At 40.7% G+C, this 19,008-nt stretch overlaps 1 protein-coding gene across 5 annotated transcripts in view; it reads left to right on the forward strand.

The window, feature by feature from the left end:
* tiam1a (TIAM Rac1 associated GEF 1a) overlaps positions 1-16,740 on the forward strand; it is a 64,020-nt gene extending 47,280 nt beyond the window's left edge. For 3 of the 5 annotated variants that reach the window (XM_074609925.1, XM_074609928.1, XM_074609926.1), the window contains 12 exons: positions 6,588-6,812; positions 7,177-7,245; positions 7,382-7,507; positions 8,148-8,256; positions 8,690-8,869; positions 8,979-9,097; positions 9,209-9,317; positions 11,070-11,128; positions 11,514-11,610; positions 13,219-13,306; positions 14,070-14,242; positions 14,342-16,740. In XM_074609925.1, coding sequence (XP_074466026.1) covers positions 6,588-6,812; positions 7,177-7,245; positions 7,382-7,507; positions 8,148-8,256; positions 8,690-8,869; positions 8,979-9,097; positions 9,209-9,317; positions 11,070-11,128; positions 11,514-11,610; positions 13,219-13,306; positions 14,070-14,242; positions 14,342-14,982 — 1,995 coding nt within the window. In that variant the 3' untranslated portion in view covers positions 14,983-16,740. Of the gene's footprint in view, positions 1-3,126; positions 3,241-3,471; positions 3,641-6,587; positions 6,813-7,176; positions 7,246-7,381; positions 7,508-8,147; positions 8,257-8,689; positions 8,870-8,978; positions 9,098-9,208; positions 9,318-11,069; positions 11,129-11,513; positions 11,611-13,218; positions 13,307-14,069; positions 14,243-14,341 lie in introns of those variants that run through there. The other 2 variants (XM_074609930.1, XM_074609929.1) reach the window with 2 other exon arrangements.
* The last annotated feature ends 2,268 nt before the right edge of the window (positions 16,741-19,008 follow it).

Raw genomic sequence — 19,008 nt, forward strand, 5'->3', positions numbered from 1 at the left:
AACTTACCACAGAATCCCTGGGAACTTCCAAAACATTTTTTATTTATGTTCTTAAATTTGGGTTGCCCTTTTTTTTTTGTTTTGTTCATGTTGAACATGGTTTTGTTTCCCCCACTCTCCTCTTTGGAAAGCCTCCAAAGTGCTGAAGATTGCGTCTTACCTCATTTCACCCACCGCCTGCGGTCACATGGTGGCAAGACGGAGGAAAAAGAGGCAAAGTGGGACAATTTTAATTATCCCCACATTCTAATTACTTCATTCTCCACAGTGTTTCACATCATTTAGTGGAGATAAATGAGTGTCTGGCTAGCCGGAGGAAACGGGGAGGTTCATTATTTTAGACAAAGCACAGAGCCACCTCCACAATATGATAAACCAACTGGAGTATAAAAACGGTGATTGCTGGCGATAATAGAGATGACGGTGATTGCTAGTGTTCTCCAAGGTGTAGTCAGCCTCACTGACAAGTGCTGCTTATAATTTACAAACCTCTATCAGTTTGGCTTAGGGGTATTTGAAATGGGAAATGCATTATTCAGTGTGTGAAGGGTAGGGGGGGGTGAGTTTTCATCAAGATTTGTTTTGATTGACTCCTGATGGTATAATTCAGGTTAAATAGCTCCTTGTATGCAATGCATTTGTTTAATGTAGTTACTGACTACTCCATCCATCCATAAATAGAGTGTATATTGAATTATATTTTCGGACTTAACTTCAGTATTTTTAGCCTTTAAGTCATCTTTTATAATGGTTCTTTCACTTTCCTCTTCTCATTGCCCTCTAATCAGGCCTCACAGCTTTTGTCCCAGTTGTTGCTGTCATCTCACAGTCGTCCACTAGAGGGAGCACTGGGCTGGTTCATGAAGCCTGCAAGACAACAATAATATATATATATGTTTTTATTAAAGTAGAAAATGTACAAGTAATTCATCATCAGTAGTTGGCTCTTTAGAAAACGGAGCACACAATGTAAAAAGAATTATAACCTAATAATAAAATTAAAAATAAAATAGCTAAAGGGACTCTTCTAATAACTCTAAGGCATTAATAATGTTCAGAAGTTCTTTTTGCTGCTTTCTTTTTCATATACTTAAGCGGTTTGCAGTACAGTGCTAGTTCTCTCATGAAATAAGGGTTGTGTCTTAAAAATTACCTAAAATAAATAAAGTATTCAACAGAAACTCAGTTTTCTTCTCTGCTATGATCCCAAATGTAATATCATCTCTGGTAAAAAACAAATGGGAGAGAGAAAAGATTTTGGATTCCAGCCAATCATAACACAACAGTAATGTTTCTAACACTGAGCATGCAACCAAGAACAGATCTGGCTCAAAAGTAGTCAAGTATGATCACCAGTATTGAGTGGAATATTTCAGCATTCAAGCATTTATAGATTGTATTCATTGTGTGTGTAATATATGATAATGTAGCCTGCTATTTAGATTAATTTAAATGTGAAAAACTGAATTTTTCTTATGTTCTGCTATTAATGCCGGGTACTCACTAATGATTTTAAGGAAAGAACAAAAATTCCCTTGCACTCACGTCACGCTCATACCTTCCCTGAGTTGTAGGAGGAAGCTTTCAGCCTTAAAACTCTAGATGTTCATGCATAGATTTGTGAAGACTCGTGTCATAACATAACCATCCTTTCACTTCAGATTAAATGATTAAAATCTCTCTCTCTCTCTCTCTGTCATGGCGTATATCCCATCATTCCTCGTGGGGATTTATGGATTTTCAGATCAAAACTGTACTTCAAGACTCTCCCCTCCCCCCCCCTCTCTCTGTGCTCACTGACATTGACAAGTACATGCCTGCTCTTGAGTGCATGCCATCAAAATGTATATTTACTCATACATGTGTTGTAATACTACATGTCAAGATACAGTACACCCAAGTGTGTGTTTCTGTTATGCCAGGTTATGTGGAACTGTGTAATCTCTGTTTATCCTGGCTCTCTCTCTGTACATGGTTTCAGCTGACGGGTGTGAGAGCAGGTTTGTGCTTGCCTCCACGCTCCTCCCTCATGCTGTCTCTGTTCTGAAGGGGCGAGTCTGTGATGTAGTACATTTTTGTAAAAGGGTAAAAAAGATTCTTCTCTGTTGGAAATGGTCAGGAAATGCATGTGTTGGACTGACTAAAGAAAAGGTATTACTGCCGGGGGTCTCTCTTTATTTACTTGCTGCCTGCCTCTTAACTGTTTTGTTTATATCTGCTAAGCTTTTTGTCTGTGTGTGTGTGCACATGTGCTCATTTGCTGATCCTTTTTTATCAGAGGATCAGCAATTTTATCACAATCTCTATTTCAACTCAAGATTGTGATCCCAAACTTGTGGAAATATCAACTCTTTGGGGAAGAAAATCATTGACCCTTCCTCTCATATTCAACATTTTTTTCTTACCTCCGCTCTCAGGACGGTAAAGAACAGTATTATTCCTACAAGTGTTATGCAACTCTTGTTTCTCAGGAAAGACAAGTGTGCAGCAGGTGTGGTATAGTGCGGTGAGCCATCCTTGGATTGACTAGGGTGGTGCTGGAAAGTGAATTTCGGGCTTGAGATGGAAGCAATTACGCTATGAGAACGTGAAGTTCCAATCAGACGTGGAGCAAATATCATTTGTTGAATATACTACAAGCTGCTTTGACTACCAGGAGGAGATGTTATGTGCATCAGGGATTTCCTTATTGTGCTGGGTATGTTTTTATTTTTATATTGGTGTCCAGATTGGTTCCTTTCGATGGTGTAATCTTGCTTGCTTGAGTTGATGCTTGGGGGAAATTTCAGAGACTGGTTTTGAAACACGAGAGGAATGTCGTACATAATTTTTACCTGCTGTCCTTCTTCAAGCGTGGTGACATAAGTCTCTCTGATTTTCTATGAGAGAGAGAGAGAGAGAGAGAGAGAGAGATGCCTGTTGTCATTTCGTGCTGTTCCTGTATTCCTGTGTTTGGCTCTCACCACCCACTGCTTCCTCACCTCCCCTTCTCTCCTCCCTCTTTTCTCCTCCCCTCTTTTCTTCCATATCTCGTGAGGATGTGATGTTTGATCTTATTATTTAATGTTGTATTCCCCGTTGCTGCTGCTGCTGCTGCTCTGAAATACCTGGACAGAAGTGAGATAGTCAACAAGGACAGACGGAGAAAGAGTGGAAACGGGTAGATGACCGGGGAACATGCAGATGCAGTCGGGGGGGATTGAGACAGATAGACTGATTGGATAGTCTCTTTAGGATAAGGTGACATGAGAGCGCTGTTGTTTATTGCGATCTGTGTTTTTGACCCATTTGCATAGCTGCGGCTGTAACGATTTTACCAGCAGTAGCGTTTTTGCAGAGCAGCGTGAGTGTTGAATAGGAGATATATTTACTTTTACACTTTTATATCAGTTTGGCTGGATCAAGATCCAGACACCCTGCACAGTGTTATCAGTCGTACATTTTGGAGGAAGATACTGTAAAAAACAAATCCTTCTGGCACTGAGTTGCACGGAAAGGGAGGAATGGAAGCTACCTGGACGCTAGGAAACGGACATCTGACTTCTCGTTGACCTCAGTTTGACCTGCCAGCATGTCAGCCTTTAGGAGGAGCAGGAACGCCAGGCGCTCGACCGAATCCATCTATGATATGTTACAGCTGGTGAGCCGTGCAGTCTGATAAGCATGCGTGTGTGTGTGTGAGATCCCTTGTGTTGTGGATGTGATCCTGCAGAGGTCAGTGTGATTATTTGATGGTGCCGAGGTTAGAGGTTCAAATCCCGGCGGAGCAACCCATTGTAACAATTAATGGAAGATTTGTGACGGATCACACATTGTGACTTGAGTAATAGATTTATTCATTGTGCCATTAAACTAGCATTACTGTGCTGCAAAATCTGGCAAATATATCAGTTGGGCTCAATCGTTTAGAAACGTACAATGCAATTAATGATATTTGAGTTTTGCAAATCTTGAATTTAATCCTTTTTAAATCAAAAAAGTCTAATTACTGACATGTGTGTCAACATTTTCTTTATTATTATGTTTATACTACCCATTTGTAAATGTGTTGCAGATTTGAAAGCCATGCATAAACACTTATCCTCTTAATTAGTGGTGGTGCTAAAGAATTATGCACCCTGTCTCCATCTCCCGCTGTCATCCGTCTCTGTCGCTGCTCCATCTGTCACTTGGCTGTCAAGGGCAAGACCTCGCTCACGCGTGGCAAGACAGTCAGTGTCATTACTGTTTTTTTGTTGTGTATAGATGTTCATACTGTAGGCATGATCACAGTGTTTCTGTTTGCACATTGATCCCTGCATCAATTTCCTTTCTTTTAGTTAATTTAAGTTAATTTAACATATTTAAATATCAACCACAACGTCAATAATATATTGTGTGTCTGTTTTAAGCAGAAGTTTTAAATTGTCGGCAACGCGGCTACTTCTTCGGTTGTTCAAACATGACTAACCTGTCTGTGATGCTCGCAATGGCGCGTGAATGACTTGGCTGTCAGCGAGGATTTAATCAGATAAGATAGGCTTTATTAGTTTACTTGCATTACATACTTTTGGTTTATTGTGGTTTCCTTCTAGGGACTGAAGGAGCTCATCTTGACTCGATGGGAGGAATTTCAGTATCAGCATGTCCGTGAGATTGTGTGATTGTGTGTGTGTGTGTGTGTGTGTGTGGGCCTCGCAATGTTGCGAAACTGGTTTGAATACCACAATGGAAAATTGTGTTTGTCATCGCTGCAGCCCAACAGGAGACAAGCCGTGGAATCCGCAAAGACAAGCCGTGTCCGACCAGCTGACCAGCTGTCTGTAAATCAGTCCGTAGGAACACACACAAGCAGCAGGCGCAGTGTGTTGTCACAGATTACAATAATAAACAGCCACTGACCCCACACAGATGAGGGATGTTTGTGTTACATACATTTGCAAAAGTACTTCTATAAAATAACACTGATGACTGTCAGGTTGAATTAGAGGCATTAATTTCATCAAACTAAACGATGCTTGAAAATCTCCTGTTTTCTGCTTTCTGCAGATACAGATTTTGCCTCGTATCATCTGCATCTGCTATGACTCGCTGCGCCAATGTGTGGTGGTATCATTGTGTTTGTTTGAGTCTTAAATATCTCACGAAGGCCACCGTAGTTCTCCGACACGCTTGTGAAACTGCGGTAACGTGAGCTGTAGAGCGCGAAACCGTGGTACAGCCAGCCGCCGTCTGACTTCCGTTGCTCCTAATGTAGTGTTATTATGGTAAGGATGGCCTCTGAGTGAGGAGAACGGCGTTACCACGGTTTTGCACTCGGCGCCTCACGTTACCGCAGCCTTGGAAAGGCAGAAGTGAACGGAGGGGTACTCGGTTGGTTGCCATCTGCAACCACATCACTAGATGCCGCTAAATCCTACACATTGTACCCTTTTTTTAAAGGTATATTTTATGAAAGACAGTCACAGCACAATTAAGAGATTTGTTAAGGCGAGAATTAGACGTCTAGTGTTGGTCAGGAGTATGAATCTCTCGCAATTAGTGCTCGGTGTGTGGGCTGAGTCATTCATTCCCCCACATTTCAAGGAGATTATTTTTTTGTAATTGTCTCTTTAATCTGCTGGTCCTGGCTGAGTGACGACTGTGAAAAGATGCACATCTCTTTCATCTCTCAACAGCCTGCCTGGACCTGGCCCCGCAAACACAATCCCATGAAACCACAGATTCATTAATGTTTGATATGAATCCACAGATGGAGGAATATATGTGATCATAGGAAGTAAATATTAGGTTGCATTTGCAGACATTGAGAGATTAATAGTTGTTTTAGATATTGTAGGAATAAGTATTACTCAGCGTACATTTCAGATTTGCCTCAACACATCCAGCCTCTGATGACGCTGCTATGTCACTTCCTCTCTAGTCTTCTGTCTCCAGTGCCTACGCACTGTTGCATTCACCTGCACAGCCTTGGGACTATGAAAGAAACAGTTAGATGTGGACGGAACCCCTTGATCCTTACCATTTATGTTCTTGCGTGGGTTCCAGTTTGTCATTCATAAACTGCTGTTGAATATCAGCACCGACGATGATGCATCTGAGCTTTTGCTTTGCAAAGCCCGGTACTGAATAAGGATTGTATGACTTTTTAGTTTAAAGAGTAGCCGCAATATCAACTAATATTGGTCTGTGGAGCCAGAGAGAGGCAGAGGGGAAGAGCTCCCTATTTCTTTTTAAACGTTAGGTCGACTACTGTCCCAGTTTGACCTGGCAGGTCTGCTCATGCTTGGTATTTTTGATATCAGGGATGTATGTGGGCGTTGTTATGGCAGGTTTTGCAAGACTGTATGTTTTATTGGTGTGCATATTTTCCAGTTTGTATACTGTATGGACATTATTTGTATTTTACTCTACACAAGTCTACATCCGATACATGATTTGTTTGTTGTTGTTTTTGCTTCTGCTGTATTTCCCTTTCCTCTTGCAGTAGCTCACATGAGAACGTACCTTTTTTCGAAAATGCACTAATAGCAGCCGTTTCTGACATAAAATGAAATTTTGTAGAAATGTGTAGAATATGACACGTCCTTTTGTCTCTTTCTGTACAGAGCACGGAGCAGGTCACTGCTTTCTGCCGCAGTCTCCATGACATGAATCCCCTGGAGTGCCCTATGTCATCCTCCTCATCGTCGTCCTCGTCATCCCTCTCCCCGAGTCCTGTGTCAGCTTTTCCGCCCACGACAGGCACCGCCACACAGAGACTCCTCTCCCACGCAGACAAACTCCGCAAGGTCATCAATGAACTGGTGGAGACGGAGAAGACTTACGTCAAAGTCAGTACGAGCTCTACCTAAGCGTTTAAGACCATCTTTTATCACACAAATTGATACTTAGTGAGTCATATCTGTATCTGTTTGGCGATAATCGACGCACAATCTCACACACTTCTGGTAAAACGACGCTACGGTTGTTGTTGGGAGTGTCATAATCATTGTAATAGGCGTGCAGAACATGTAATGGAGGGTTATGTCGATACCTGCGAGAGCTGATTTCTTTCCGTTATTTAAAATCCTCAGTAATGACTCTACATTAAACAACCTTCCCTTCAATAGCCGCCCACGCATGCCCTTCCCCATTCCTCCCTGAACATCTGATCACAGACTGACTCATCTTGTACTCATTCCTTGTCTTTTTCAGGACCTGAGTTGCCTAATAGAGTGCTACTTGACACCTTTGCAGAAAGAGAGCTTCCTAACACAGGATGAGGTACTTTCTACCTGATCTGTATAATCCAAGACTACAAACAGTGTATATGAATTGTTGTAGATATACATAATCTTAACAATAAACAGTGCTCTTAAGGTAGTAGCAGTGTCTGAATGATGCTCTGCGTGTGTTGTAGCTGGACGTTTTGTTCGGTAACCTCGGGGAGATGGTGGAATTCCAGGTGGAGTTTCTCCGGACACTGGAAGATGGGATCAGACTGGTGCCAGATCTGGACAGACTGGAAAGGGTGGAGCAGTTTAAGGTGAGGGGAAGGTTGAACCTCTGAACTGTGTGCATCATTCATTTTCTCACAATTTCAGGTTACTTCCACTAGGTTACATCTGTTTCGAACTGTAGCTTAGGCTGCATTCACACCAGATCTGTTGGTGCGAAGAAAACACAAGTCCTCCCATTCATTTTGAATAGTGAAAGTGCGTTTCGGCCGTGGCGGCTGAAGGGGGTGCCAAAAAAATGATGCGGCCTGCGGCGGAAAAGTAGAATCAACTTTTGGACAAACACAACCCAACGTCTCGCTCTGGTGGCCAATCACGTGACCGGCGATCCAGAGCTGTACCACCCAGCCATGAGGGAACAAAAGACGTTAGTCGTCCCAGTTAATGGGCCATTAAAGTGACTCTCCCACACTGCCGCACAACACTGTGGCAAATCGCCGCAACGCCTGATCTGGTGCGAATGCAGCCTTACTTGGATAATTCATGACATAATGATCTAAAGTGTTGCAGTTGTACAGACATGTTTGTCCTGACTTATATTTCCTCTAGCTGCTCCCAAACAAAACACACTCACTTTCACTCACACTTTGTAATTCTCATCTACTATAGAGCAGCCCTCGATTTAGGATTTCTATTGTCATAGCATTACATGCTTGTTTGTTTCCACAGAAAGTGCTGTTCTCTTTGGGCGGTTCGTTCCTGTATTACGCCGATCGCTTCAAGATCTACAGCGCTTTCTGCGCCAGCCACACCAAGGTCCCAAAAGTCCTGGCTAAAGGTAAAAACATACCCACATTGACGTGCATCAAGCACAGAGCCACCACACGCTCCTATTGATAGTTATACAGTAGTTTATTGCTTTCTGCCATCAGTGGCGTGTGATAGCTGAGGGGCTATTTTAGTACAGGAAGCATGTTGTTTTATTCGCACGCCCTACAACGAGCTGCAACTAGTATCGGCCCACAGTGAGGCACTAACTTGAGACTCTCAACGTGAGTCAACACGCAGTTGCGAGGAATTTGAAAGTACAGTTGATATTAGCATTTTACTGCTTTGTTCGCTGCCCTGACTCTCACTTTAGTGGCCACCTATTTAGTTTTTCATCTTAAGATGCAATTTCTCTTTATCGTTTAGATGCAGGCTGTATTCGTTTCAGTGTTTCCTTGCCCGCTGTACAAAATGAACAAATGCTCATATTTCTGCTCCTCCAGCAAAGACCGACCCAGATTTCAAGGCTTTCCTTGCTGAGAGAAACCCCAGACAGCAACATTCATCCACTCTGGAGTCTTACTTGATCAAACCCATCCAGAGGGTCCTGAAGTACCCGCTGCTGCTCAGGGAGCTCTACTCTCTCACTGACCCCGACAGTGAGGAACATTACCACCTGGACGGTAAGCCAGAGTCCTCCATTTATTATTCACATGCTCTTTTTGATGCAACGCTGCTAAACTGCCGTGTGGTAATTAGGATTTGGAGATGATGAATGTTTGTCTCGTTCAGTTGCAATGAAGGCCATGAACAAGGTCGCGAGTCACATCAATGAGATGCAGAAGCTTCATGAGGAGTACGGAGCTGTTTTCGACCAGCTCATCAACGATCAGACCGCCGATAAAAAAGAGGTAAACATGATGATGCCCATTTTTATTCAAGGTTATCCGTTATGAATCCAATAGATCAAATAACTTAAATTAATATTTTACAAACTGTTTTATCACTTCTATTTATCTCAGGTGGCTGATCTCTCGATGGGGGATCTTTTGCTGCATTGTACTGTGGTGTGGATCAACCCTCCAGCCTCTTTAGTCAAGAGCAAAAAGGACCCTGATTTGGATGCTTTTGGTAAGGCTTAATGTGGATTTTGGATTACTCTATATTGTGGAATTGATTCTGCCCTACTATTGTCTTTCTTTATATAGGAATTTCTTAGATTTTAATCTTTTTTTTTTTTTCATTTCTAAACGTTTCAGCTGTGTAAACAGGAATAGAGGCCTTTTACATAATTACAGCTCGAGAGTGAAATCGATCTTGAGTGGGCTCAGTTTGAAAGCGGTTTAAATGTCATACTAGCTTGTCGTGAAGGAGGTTAAATAACGCTCCAAACTTACACTAAATTTTGGCGAGGAAAAACTGGCATGTCCATTTTCAAAGGGGTCCCTTGACCTCTGACCTCAAGATATGTGAATGAAAATGGGTTCTGTGGGTACCCACGAGTCTCCCCTTTACAGACATGCTCACTTTATGATAATCACAAGCAGTTTGGGGCAAAACATAGTCAAGTCAGCACACTGACACACTGACAGCTGTTGTTGCCTGTCGGGCTTGAGTTTTCCATGTTATGATTGGAGCATATTTTTTATGATAAATGCAGTACCTGTGAGGGTTTCTGGACAATATTTGTTATTGTTTTGTGTTGTTAATTGATTACCAATAATAAATATATACATACATTTACAAAAGCAGCATATTTGTCTATTAAATACTTGACAAAATCTCCCTTTTAAGGTACATTTTGAACAGATAAAAAATGCGATTAATTTGTGATTAAACGCATTACTGTCTGTTGATAATCGCGATTAAAATGTAATCCATTGACAGTCCAAATTTAAAGGCTTTTTTAGATTCACCTAACTATATCCAATGCGATCAAATTCAACCGCATTAGAGTAAATCCTAATATATCATAACCATATACCAAATATGTAATACAAGCTTCATAAAAGTAGAATGTATTGCAATGGGTTGGGTTCCATTGCAGCTGATGAACTCCATTTGGTGTACATGTTGAGTTATGATGGGTTAAAAAGTCTTAATTTTCAAGTCGAACTCTTCAATGTGAATATTAACAAAATAGATGATGACATGCCTTTTTTGCATCTTTATGCACTGGATTGGTCAACACATTATATAACTTTGAAAATCACATCTGCAGGATTTCAAATGACAACATGATCTGTAAAGCACTCCACCTCGTGTATTAAAACAATGTGTAACGAGTAAACAAATATTTTGCACATACAGTAGATTTCATGCAGTTACAAAAGAGCAGTTTTGCTATACATCTACAGTTCTCTGGAGAAACACTGTATAACTGTATCTAAATACCTGCAGGCACGTGGCACTTTACTGCAACCCACATCATACTGTCATGCATAGTGTGACACTGGGTGCTATTTCCCATGGTGAGGAAATAGACTTGGTAAAAGGAAAACCCAGTCGGGCATATAACATGAGGGATCTTTTTACTTTTCATGTGAAGTGCAGCATGTTATCCTTACATTCTCACCCACCTAGGAGTGCCCTGTGTCTTAAAATTGTACTCAGCACAGACACCTTTGTGCAATAAATATTACATTTACATGGTATAAGGGACTTCTCCTTTAGAGAGTGGAAGTGGTTTGCTTTGTGCATGCAATGTCGTGACTTTGGTCCATTTTCATCTTTTGTACTGCTGGTATAGCATGCCAGTAGCTGTGACTAAAAGCGTCCGCTGACATGCTGCACCAAGCTGTCACTGTAGTAATTTGGGTCTTTTGATAAATGCCATGAATGACCCTCCTAATGGTTTCCCTCTCTCCCTTTGCCCTCATTTAGTGTTCAAAACAGCAGTCGTATTTGTGTACAAAGACAGCTCCAAGCACAGGAGAAAAATCGTAAGTACCTTTTTTTCCTCATTTTCTGTTGATGAATCCAGTCAGAGAAACACTTTGTTCTAGGGTGTACTGTGTGGATTGGGGCTCTGGGCTTCCTCTGAAGTGCTTTTTTTAATTGCTTTCTTTTAGTTTTGGATGGCACTTTGAGACTACAAAGAAATTAAGGTTAATGTCTCTCATCATGGGACAATAGACTGAATTGAATGAGGGTAGTTATTGGCAATAGACCGAAGTGACTTAATATGCACAACTTCGACAAGTACTGTGGATCCTAGTGTCTGTTAAAAACACCCTTCTGTCATTGCACTCTTGTGCTCCCTGCTGTCATCTTGATGTATTACAGTGGTTATGTATTAGATATCTAACCCGTCTCTCTGTTTTTCAGGGTGGATCTCACCGTGCGTCCATGAGTGATGACAGAGATCCTTTCCGTTTCCGTCACATGATCGCAACAGACTCTCTACAACTCCGCGCCCTTGCAAGTAAGTCTATTTAAATACAGTAACATGCAGAAAATGTCATATTTTTTCAATCTTGCATCACCGTTCGTCCATATTATTATCACTTTGAGGACTGGCTTCAGAAACTATAGGATTGCTGCTGGGGTCTGTTCTACTGTAGCTTAATGAATGGTCAGTAGTTTGTTCACACACCAAACTCAAGTGATTATCTTACTTTTTCTGTCCCAGCCGAGTTTACTTTTATAAAAAAACAAATTAATTTAGGTAGTTTTCAGAGTGCATTTGCTAGTTTTAGTTTAATTTAAAATTTTCAGTAAGGTTTAGTTTTAGTTTTTATATATTTATTTTAAGTTCTACAGTAGTTTTTTTTTTTTTGTTAGTGCCAGGTATAATGTCTCTGAAGTATGTAGCTACATATACATACAAAATACATGCTGGAATGGCCATAATGTTTAATCTTCAGGCTACGTCAGTGAAGCAATTGCGACATAGCGCCATCTCCTGGAAGGTCAAGTCTGTTCAATTTCTGTGATTCAATGAGAGAGATGACGGAAATTCATGTTGTCTCCTTTTTTTGGTAACGATGTATTATAGCTTAAAAAAAAAAAAAAAAAAAAATTAATTTACTTTCATTTTTCTTAATTTTTTTACCCAGGCAATGTAGTTTAGTTTTAGTTTTTCTTAAAGGATATAGTTTTTATTTAGTATCAGTTTACTAAAAATATTTTTCACTGTATATTTTCATTTCAGTTTTAGTTTACTATAATAACCCAGGTGCCAACTCACTGATACATTTTTTAAATTTGTGTTCTCATGTTTTTGAAAATTCAGTGACTAAAAAGCTGCAGCAAAATTGGAACAGATGACCTGTACAAAAAACATTTTAATTATCCGGTCTTTAGTTTAAAATATGTATTGGACAAGAATTGAAATGTGTGGACAAAGCTTTTTTGAGGCGCCTTGTGGAAACTTTAATTTGTCTTGCCAGGGAAGCATAGACCTCCATAACTGATACTGTCAGTCAGCCAGATGTCTCCATAATGAAAGTCTGTTCAGTGGGGAAACTTATTAGATTTTTGCATGTGCTACAGATTGTGCTTATTGCATACATAAATGTATTACACATTATTCTGTGAGAATATATGTGTTGAAGTTCAGGGAGGTTTGGGACTTTTTTGGAAGTGCCTGAACTATAGTTTTGCTTCTTTGAAAGCACACATAAACCCTAATCATATTGTTCTTTAGGAATAAATGTATTTGGCATATTTATGTTGAGGTCACAGTAAACGATAATTTGCGTGTGAGGGAGTCGGTCGTCCAAACCATAGAGGTTGTTTCTGATGATATTTTCTGACAGTGGCTTCAAAGGCCACACAGTGTTGCTGCTTTTCTTTCCTACAAAATAAATGATAACCTTTTGTAAACAAAACCTATTAGTAGGTCTGCATGCAATCTTCCTCACATCTCTGTCCTAGATGAACCTTAAATCACCCTCTGGCAGTGTGTTATAGTTAATCTGCCTAATGATCTGTTGTTTAAGGGGAAAGAAATTGATGACGGAAATGAACTGAATGCATTTATGAACGTAGATCACATCTCTCTTTTCCCCTCTTCTCTTCCGCCTCTCAGACCCTGAGGGGACAGCGGTGTGTGAGATTGTTCACACAAGATCCGAATCTGAAGGAAGACCGGAGAGAACCTTCCAGTTGTGCTGCCGGTATGATTTTGGTATTCAGTAGGGCTGTCATAGTCAACGAGATAATAACGCGTTAACGCAAATTCGATTTAATGCCAATAATTTCTTTAATCGACTTGCGATTTTTAGGTTGTATCGGGCTCATGTTCGTGAAGGAAGTTAAATAACGCTCCAAACTTACCCTAAATTTTGGATGGGAACAACTGTCATAGCTATTTTCAAAGGGGTCCTTTGACCTCTGACCTCAAGATATGTGAATGAAAATGGGTTCTATGGGTACCCACGAGTCTCCCCTTTACAGACATGCCCACTTTATGATAATCAAATGCAGTTTGGGGCAAGTCATAGTAAAGTCAGCACACTGACACACTGACAGCTGTTGTTGCCTGTTGGGCTGCAGTTTGCCATGTTATGATTGGAGCATATTTTTTATGATAAATGCAGTACCTGTGAGGGTTTCTGGACAATATTTGTCATTGTTTTGTGTTGTTAATTGATTTCCAATAATAAATATATACATACATTTGCATAAAGTAAGCATATTTGCCCACTCCCATGTTGATAAGAGTATTAAATACTTGACAAATCACCCTTTAAGTTACATTTTGAACAGATAAAAAATCTGCAATTAATTTGCGATTAATCGTGATTAAATATTTTAATTGAAACACAGCCTTAGTATTCAGGTATTCAAAACATGTGACCTGAAGGCACTCGACATCGAACATAAGAGCCTTTTCTAGGATGTCATCTTTAAGTTGTTGTGTTTTTGTCCAATCTGCAGATCTCCAGATAGTAAGAAGGAGTTCCTGAAAGCAGTCCACTCCATCCTCAGGGAAAAGCAGCGGCGGCAGCTTCTTAAGACGGAGTCTCTGCCGCCCAACCAGCAGTACGTCCCGTTTGGAGGCAAGCGCCTGTGTGCCCTCAAAGGGATGCGGCCCGCCTTGAACAGAGCAGGTGACAAAGCTCAAGTATTGCTATATTTCACAGGACAGGAAGGGCCTACAATATTTGTACATTAACAAGATAAAATTTATTTTTTTTCTGTCTGTTTAGCAACAGCTCCATCACGAAATCTGGCCCGCAGGAAACTGGTGAGGAACCGCTTCACCATCGACACCGACCTGGTTTTCCACGGCAACAACAACAACAGCAACGATTCAGACCCCCCACACCCGCCGCTGTCCCAGCACGCTCTTCCGCAATCCCACAAACCTCAAGGAGAGGACACGGACCGTTGGGTGGAAGAGCAGTTCGACCTGGGTCGCTACGAAGACCACGGCGAGGGCATCGACATGGGGCAGGTGAAGGAGACGGACATTTTGAGCGACGACGACGAGTACTGCAAGTCCGTCCGAGCCGCCTCGGCAGAACCGGCCGACGTGGAGGCGAGGATGGAGGGACTCGACCTGCAGGGCGGAGAGGGGAGGAGCCACAACCTGAACGGACGATGGGAGTCCGGGAGCGAGATCATGCTGAGCGTGATGCAGGAGGAGGACGTTGATAGAATAAAACACGGCGAGGATTCAGACTCCTTTACCTCCTGCGGTGTCTCTCTATCCCGCTGTGCAACCCCGACTCTAAAGCTCGCCCCTTTGAAGCAGTGCGCTGCGGAGGGGGCCACAAACAAGGACCACGATGTCATCTGGGTGCGGCGGGATGACTTTGCTAACGGGTGCAACAGTGACGTCTTCTGAATTGGGGAATTATAGAAAACGAGATGAAGAAAGGAGACAAACGGGTGGTTTCTTACCACTTTTTACACAAAGCAGGAGCGCAAGAAAATGGGGGGAGAGATTGGATACAAGCTTTAAATATGTAGAATATGGAGGTATTCGTGTATAGAAAGTGTTAAACCTCAACCAGTCCTCCCTGTATCACTACACAACCCTCTTCCTCCTCCACCTCACCTGCATCTCCCTTGTTCCGACAATCCTAAAGTACTGAAACACCGAGCGGGTGAGGAAAAGTACTCTCATCCCAAACTGCTTAACCCGAAAGAATACACGGCCCTCACTGTTTTTGGACATACACCCAGGCACACACCTGTGGAATTGTATGTGAACGTATGAACAAGACAGCACTGCATGTGTATGTACACTGTTAAAGTGCGTAAAAGTACACAGGAGCACAGACACAGAAGACTCTAGAGGCAGCTACTGTACCGTGCACACATTGTACTGGAGAGACGTCGTCACTGAACTGTGATCTTCTGGCCAAAAATGTCTATTTTTCAACACAGGAATGTGGGTGTTATATATTTTTCTGACTCAGAAAACCGCGTTTGTATTTTAACACTCAAAAGGGCTGTGCGTTACTGAACTTCTCTTCAGGGGCTTTTTGGCTTAACGACCGCTGTGTAAAAGATGGTGAGATCTAACTAGCTTTACTGTGCTTTTTATTGTTTTAACTTAATATTGGCTGCACATCGGTGTATAGTCAGGAGTACAATAGTGCCGTTAACCTTCTTGTATGAAAACGTTTTTTGAAGCTCACTTTTGTCTCCTATAGCATATCCTTTTAAAAAGATACCTATTCTTTATTTAATTATTGCCTTTTATTACTGTAATTTGTAATGTTTACACCACACTCAGCTGCCCAGTGTTACAAACCACGTTTTTTGTGTGTTTGGTGCCAGAAACCGGCTTTTAGAGAGCCATCGCTTGTGCCCTTCACATAAATGTCCACTCAAATAAAAATGCCATTGTTATTTTGGTACCTAATGGATTTCATCAAGGTCATTAATATACTGGATCATTTCTTGCTCTCCTCATGCTCCACATCTATGATAAATAGCATAATAATTCCTGCAACAATCCTGTTTTACTTGACTTGTCTCTGTTGTTTTGAAAGGAGGTACTCAACAGAGCCATGTTAGTGACTGAACTGTAACTCCAAGGTTGTCCTCTGACCGATTCAGTCATCATCATCATCTCTCTCTCTCCAGCTCCATTGACCTTTTGTCATGTCAAGCGGAAGCTGGCTGAGACAGACGTCACATCCATGACATTTGACATCAATCCCTACTATAGTTCCTCTTCACCCCTCCTGCATTTCTTCCCTTATCCACCAGGCTGTGCTGTTTCACTATATGTCATCTCAACATGCAAGCACAGTCATGCACACCTTTTAATGGATGTAATGAACATGCACTTAATACCCAACTATGAGGGGGGGAATATGCGAACTACTAGAGTGTGAGGAGAGTGGAGGGAAATGATACACTTTGGATGTTCTTATTATTGTGTTTTTTATTATGATGCTGGTTTCTTAGATGTTTAGCTGTCTGGGTGATGATGCCCAGCAGGGACTGTGAGGTACAATCACCTGGCCTTGGAGGCAAATCCTGTGAGAACCCCTTTGACTCCTCCCCTTTGTACTTTTAAAAAACTGTGTTCGTACATAAAACTGTGGAGTATTATCATTTTTATGTTAAAATAAATTTTCTAAATTTAGTTTTGTGTGAAAGTGCTAATTATTTTCCATTTTTTTACACACGCGGCTGAAGTCAAAGGGCTGCGTTCTCCCTCTTCTACAACACTGATAGTTTAGTTTATTTGAGCAGTGCAAATCGATAAACACGAGGGCTATCAAAGTCAACGCGCCAATAACGCAAATTTGTTTTAACGCCACTAATTTTGCATTAACAAAACTTGTGATCTTTAGGTTGTAGTGGGCTCCGTTTTAAAGCTAGAGTGACGATACTGGCATAATATGAGACTAGAAAACCTAAGGAATCCATTTGTAAACCATGTCATACTAGCTTTTCGTGAAGGAGGCCAAATAACACGTTGCCAGATCTAGCCAAAAGGATATTTTCCATCTGTTGTCCTTGGCCAATGTGTTACAGAAAGCTTCCTAAAAGTAGTAGAAACAGTAGTGACATTTATACATGAAATGACATTGCAGACAAGCAGAACTTATAGATAGATGGAGCAAAGAAAGGGTTTAGTGCTGGCAAGTGTATGTATTAATCATTACTGTTTTAATTGGAAAGATCTATAGGTGTTTAGTTGTCTGATGTGAGGTGTAATTATATTCCACTTTCTTGAACCTCTGACAGACCACTGATACAGAGCAAACCCAATTTTCTCCTTCAAAGGGAGAACGTTTTATTAACATCATAACCGCCTCACGGAGGTTAGTGGAAGGTCACATTCAGTTGATCAAATAAAAAATGATTGATGCCAGATGAATTTACAGATTCAGTTGGAGCCTTAAATTGTATTGTGTTGAGTTTAAGGTATTGCAAAGGATGAAATAAAAGGATCAAATCAGATTTGATGGATAACTGAAGAAATATTCTGAAAGTTTAAAACTTTAAAAGGAAGTGGAGATTGATTTGGTAAAACTATGGTATAAAGTAAAAGACATCACATAGAAATTTCAAAGTAAATTAGACTAGAGCTGCAACAATTAATTGATTATTTGATTAGTAGTCAACTATTTAATTAATTGCCAACCATTTTGATCATTTAAATTAATCGGTTTGGGTCATTTTTAAATAAAATAAAGTCAATATTCGCTGATTCCAGCTTCTTAAATGTGAATATTTTCTGGTTTCTTTACTCCTCTATGACAGTAAACTGAATATCTTTGAGTTATGGACAAAACAAGACATTTGAGAACGTCATGTTGGGCTTTTTGAAACACTGATTGACATTTTTCAAAATTTTATAGACCAAACAACTAATCGATTAATCAAGAAAATAATCAAAGAATGAATTGAAAATGAAATTAATCGTTGGTTGCAGTCCTAAATAAGACACAAATAAAGTACAGTAAAATAAGACAAAATGTCTTTGAAATGCAATTCACCTAACCAGAACAAGAAATCTAATTTCTCTGTTTTAAACTGTTTAATTTATTCTTTAATTCAGTATGAAGTAGTCTTATTTGTGCAGCTCTAGCAGACATTTACATGCATGGTATTTACCAGACGCTCTACAGAGAGACAATTCTGCTCAGTATTCATACCAGGCGAGTTTGGTGTTAGGGCTTTTGCCCAAGGACTCCTTCTGGAGAGACTGGATGGTCATTTTGTGAGTTAATTAAGTTTGTCTATAGGCTGTTTGTCAGAGGTCCAGGTTGAAGTTGGCAGGTTTTTGTTTTTTTGGATCACTTTGGTTCCCAGCTTTGAGAGAGTTCACAAACATTGTGATAAACAAAATGTCACTTGTGACGTAATGCGGATTTTGCTTGAGGAGAGTAAGACTTTGAGATGTCTGGCACCTTTTCCAAATGTCACAATATCACAAAACAGTCCCGAGTTAACAAAATCCATCAGTAAATAGATGTTGCCTTACCACACACATCACTATATTTTATGCTACCCATGTCCTGTAGTTGTTATTTGAGGATGGAGAGGCATTCAGTGACCCAGTCAGATAAAGACCTTGCTTGTCTGCAGTGAGAGATAATCTGGCATCTGCCCTGTAACCTGAAGATTATTCTCCTCTCATCAGGACCGGTGGAGAGAACCGCTGCCAATCCATCTGCTCCTTAATCCAAACTGAAAGGAGCCAAACTATCCAGAGATAACCAGAATTAGACCACGGGTGCATTCAGTGTAAAAGCTGGTCTGTCAAGTTTGAAAAAACAGATACCCATTATTTTTGGGAAATAATGAACAAAAACATGATTTGTTTTAAGGTATTTCCAAATAAAATGGCCACCATTCTTGCTAGAAACGACTCAAATCTCTATTCTAGATGGAATAAAAT

This window comes from Sebastes fasciatus, chromosome 16, assembly GCF_043250625.1.
Source record: "Sebastes fasciatus isolate fSebFas1 chromosome 16, fSebFas1.pri, whole genome shotgun sequence".
In the NCBI taxonomy this organism is placed as follows: domain Eukaryota; kingdom Metazoa; phylum Chordata; class Actinopteri; order Perciformes; family Sebastidae; genus Sebastes; species Sebastes fasciatus.